Source organism: Diachasma alloeum, unplaced genomic scaffold (genome assembly GCF_001412515.2).
Source record: "Diachasma alloeum isolate Michigan unplaced genomic scaffold, Dall2.0 Dall_scaffold_00460, whole genome shotgun sequence".
NCBI classification, from domain to species: domain Eukaryota; kingdom Metazoa; phylum Arthropoda; class Insecta; order Hymenoptera; family Braconidae; genus Diachasma; species Diachasma alloeum.
In genome coordinates, this window is record NW_021680593.1 from 41,782 (window position 1) to 46,942 (window position 5,161).

Here is a 5,161-nt window from a genome sequence, read left to right on the forward strand (position 1 = left end):
GGTTTCCAAAAAAAATCTATAAATGATGATGCATTTTATATTTCAAGTTCAGTCATCGACCATGCGTTTCAAAGAGCAGAAGACTAGACTACCAATAATGAATTTCGATAATTTGACACGTAACAAAAAAAATGAGAAAACACCTCATGGACCTTTATTACCTAACAGTGTACGTGGAGTTATCTGTGGACCCTCAAATTGTGGGAAAACAAATGCATTATTGGCACTCATAGTTCACCCCAATGGTTTAAGATTTCAGAATATCTACGTCTATTCAAAATCACTCAATCAACCCAAGTACCAGCTGCTCAAAAGTCTAATTTCACCCATCAAGGATATAGGATATTTTCCATTCAGTGAGCATAATAATGTCATTAAGCCTGAGGATGCTCGACCGAATTCTATTATGATATTCGATGATATAGCCTGTGAAAAACAAGATAATGTACGAGCATTTTTCTGCATGGGTCGACATATGGATGTTGATAGCTTCTATCTTTGTCAAACGTATGCCCATGTACCTAAATATCTAGTGCGAGATAACACCAATCTGCTGATTCTCTTTCGCCAAGATGATATGAATCTTAGACATATTTATAACGATCATGTGAATACTGATATGTTATTTACAGAATTCAAGGACTTATGTGCAAAGTGTTGGAATGAAAGTAAATACAGTTTTATTATGATTGATAAAGATAGTGAAATTGATAACGGTCGATATTGAAAAGGATTTGACAGTTTCTTGAAAAGATAAATACGCCCTTTCCAACGAAACTAAAGGTAGTTCATCTGTGAACGTACTCGTGTCAACATGCAGAGCGAAAGTTTCAAGAAGGAGACAAATACCTTGCAGAATATTACTCAAGCGAGTGACGCTATTCGCCGCAAGCATAAAATGATAAAACTGGGTAGAGAAACTACTGAGAAGGCTATGAGTGAAGTGCTTAAACCAGTGATAACACCTCTCGAGAAGTTGGTGGATCAAACGAAGGAACGTTCACATAAAACGAAAGGAGAGAAGAAGATATCTAGTACTTCTATGCGGATGCTGAAAACTGAGGGCTATGATTATGGAGATCCTTCTCAATATCACTCTCAATATGATCCATCTCAATGTCGCTCTCAATATGATCCTTCTCAAGATCAATCTCTGGAAGAGCCCTCATTTGATCCAGATTGGGGATATACAAGCACTCCTGCGAGAAAGATATCACCAATGACTCCAACTGATCATATTTCATCAACTAAACTGGATTCTCCTATAGACTCACAAAAACTTCTTCGAACGTATTTGGACCGCTATGATACAGATCGTGAGAAAAGCGATTTGGATACAGAATTGGGTGTACGTTACTTCAAAAACGGTATGAAGATTGGTGATTCTTCAGTCACTTTTCATGGAGATTCGATGAACCTCAAGGGTGAGGACTATCCTTTGACTCCTGGTTTAATTGAATTGATCTTCAAGAAATCACCTAACATGAGCTTCATAACCGAAACTGATAAAAATACCTACGGTAATATTATCAAGAGTACAAATGCACATCGAATGTACTATAAACCTGACAGACCTTTTCGAACGGGTCACAGTATGAAATATCGCAATATCATTGAAAATCTCATCAAATCGGAGAAAACTGGGACAGCCCTCCCTCATGATATGATTGCATCAGTAAAACCTAGAAAAATGGACTATGTGTATTGGGACGATCCTAATGAGTTAGTGGATAGACTTCGACTGCTTATGGCCTCACAGTCAGCTGGCAATATGAGTCACACCAATGAAATCATGTCAATAATGGAGGAGTTACGTGAAGCTCGTATTATTATTTAGTGAACTGTAATCAAACTAATCCATCATTTGAAACATGAGTGTTGACGTGTTCGGACGCCAATTGGGCACTGATGCTGTCAGATCTATCGGCAGCCGGGGTGCTCCTGATGAAGGCTTTAAGGTTACGTCTGATGGACAATATGATATGAATCATCGAAGATTATGTAATTTAGCAGATCCTGAAGCAGATAATGATGCCATATCCTTGAAGATGATACGCAATATGTTGAAAGAGGAACTTCGCCTCATATATAATGTGACTGGATCTATGGGTGGTAGAATTGATGGAATTGAAACCATAATCCAATCGTTCCAGATGAATTTTCTGAAGACTATGAGACGAAAGAATGTTGGTGATGAAGAAGTACAAGAACAACTGAACAGTCATTCTGGAACCATTCAACATATAACTGAGGAACTGACAACACTAAAAGATTCTATTGCACATGAGACCAAGTTAATGCTGGATGGTTTATATTCAAATATAAATGAGCAATTGAGGGGAATAGAAAAAGAAGAAGAAACTGACCAGCAGTTGTCCCTACGCAACTCGGAAGTAATAGGTGATTTGGATAGACGTCTCATTGCATTGGAGAATGGACAACAAGAAGGCAACAGTCGTGGAGGAGCTTCATAGACCAGCTCGACGAAATTATCCACGTCGACGTGTTGAAGTTCGCGGGCTGGATGAGACGTGGCAGGCAGATCTTGTGGACATGAGTGCCTATTATCGTGAAAATGGAGGTTATAAATTCCTTTTGACAGTAATCGATATCTTCTCGAAGTATGCTTGGGCTGTGCCGACGAAGACGAAGAATGGAAAGGATGTGAGCAGTGCTATNACATGAGTGCCTATTATCGTGAAAATGGAGGTTATAAATTCCTTTTGACAGTAATCGATATCTTCTTGAAGTATGCTTGCGGTGTACCGACGAAGACGAAGAATGGAAAGGATGTGAGCAGTGCTATGAAGTCCATACTTGAACAGCGCCGTGTCCCACAGAAGTTGCATGTGAATAGAGGCAAAGGATTCTACAATAGTCAATTCAAAAGGCTTATGCAGAATTATAGCATTACTATGTACTCAACATTCAGTAATCTCAAAGCATCCATCTGTGAGCGATTCAATCGCACGCTCAAGGAGAAAATGTGGAAACAGTTCAGTTTGGAAGGGACATACAAATGGATTCCCATTGTCACGAATTTAGTTCAGTCCTATAATAACACCAAGCATCGCACAATTAAAATGAAACCGAAGGATGTTACTGCCGCTCATGAGAAGTACCTCTTACATCACGTCTTTGGGCAACTCAAAACTCATAATACAAAAAAAATCAAGTTTAAGGTTGGAGATAAGGTGCGCATCAGCAAATACAAGAATGTATTCGAGAAAGGATATACGCCCAATTGGACAACGGAAATATTCACGATAAGTCAAGTTGTGAAAACCAATCCTGTCACCTATAAACTCACGGATTATGAGGATAACCCAATTGAAGGTGGATTTTACCAAGAGGAATTAACGAGAGTTACGAATCCTGATGTTTATCTCATAGAGAAAATCCTTCGAAGATGTGGAAATAAAGCCTTTGTTAAATGGCTAGGTTTTGATCGTTTTCATAATAGTTGGATAAATGAAGATGAGTTATAATAATAACTAAGTAAATAAAGAAGATTCTTTTTATAAGGAAACATTTATTATTTTATTTACAATAGCCGTATGGTACAGTATCGTAAGAGTCTGTTAACAATATTCTCTTGTCATCTTCCCAACTCAAAGCTAATTTCCTTTGCTCAACAGTCCTAACTTCATGTTTATCGCTCTTAATCAAATATTGTGACTTAACAATATGATTATGATTATCGAGACAATCTTTGTAATCATCAAATTTGATCCTTTTCAGTACTGATCCTTTCACTCCTTTGGCACGTTTCTTTGCTCTCTCATTCCTATGAATCCTAAAAGTATACAATTTTGCTCTTAATCCTACGAACTCGCTCATGACTTTACCATTGCATTCATCCTTCATAAGTCCCAATACTTTCTTATTCACGAGTGGCATTCCGTATGCATTATCTTTTGAATAATCTGATGTATCAAATTTTGAAATATTTTCCTTCATATATGCATAAATATCACATCCTTTAAATTCATACAAAAGACTGTCTGTGTCGGTGTACATAAGTTTAGCCTCATTACCGAATTCTTTCTTAATGGACTCATAATGGAAATCATAGATAAATATTTTGGATAGATCCAGAATTGAGAAACCAACGTAAATAGGTTTATTGAACCACATTTTTGTGCGATTCAATTGAATAATGACCAAATTATCGTTGAAAATGGTGAAACTGTGAAAGTTGGGTTGAGCAATGAGAACTTTGGCTCCCCACCTGCCCTCCCATTTAGTGACCAGTTTTACATTTTTTTGTTTCCTCACATTCTCAATAGTTTTACCGAAAACTGAGTTATTCATTAATTTAAAAAAAAATTTCTCAAACTCATTCCTGGATCTCTTTCGCAAATCAGTATTTATATCAATGTACGGTTTCAGCCATGGCGCTTGATTAAATTCCAGTACTCGGTGAATTTTTATCAATTTTAACCCTAACTTCAGACATTGTTTAAGATTNTTTTACATTTTTTTGTTTCCTCACGTTCTCAATAGTTTTACGGAAAACTGAGTTATTCATTAATTTAAAAAAAAAATTCTCAAATTCATTCCTGGATCTCTTTCGCAAATCAGTAGTTATATCAATGGACGGTTTCAGCCATGGCGCTTGATTAAATTCCAGTACTCGGTGAATTTTTATCAATTTTAACCCTGACTTCAGACATTGTTTAAGATTTTGATAATGAATCATATACTTCTTTTTGGAGAGCAATGTCGTGATTAATTTCTCCATTTTTTTATTTGGGGGAACAACATGTTCTGGACAAAGTGGTAAATCTTTGTGAGTCTCAAAGAGCTCCTTGGGATACTCCAAGTCGACTTCCAGGATATACCCTTTGTTTGAATTATCTGGAATTGTATGCACGTCGATAATTGATGAATCAATCCACTTGAATGATCCGTATGGTAAGTATTGCGACATGGCTGCACCATACAAGTTGTTCACATCGAAATACATTAGATAAGAGGTCTCTTCCATAGGGTTGAACTCCTCTTCCATATACCTATTGTTGGCATGAGCATAACGATTTGAGCATTGAGCTAATCCACCTCGAATTCCTTTCTCAATGAATAAATGCATTTCAACATCTGTAAGAAGCTCAAGTTTAACACCAGTACATTTCAGCATAGCATCAAATGCTAATCCTGG

The 5,161-nt window shown here is 37.0% G+C and overlaps 1 protein-coding gene across 1 annotated transcript; it reads left to right on the top strand.

Annotated features, from left to right (window-relative positions):
• Positions 1–814: 814 nt before the first annotated feature.
• On the top strand, positions 815–1,837 carry LOC107042416. Its single transcript, XM_015263455.1, has one exon. The coding sequence runs from the start codon at positions 815–817 to the stop codon at positions 1,835–1,837; it is 1,023 nt and encodes a 340-aa protein (XP_015118941.1).
• The last annotated feature ends 3,324 nt before the right edge of the window (positions 1,838–5,161 follow it).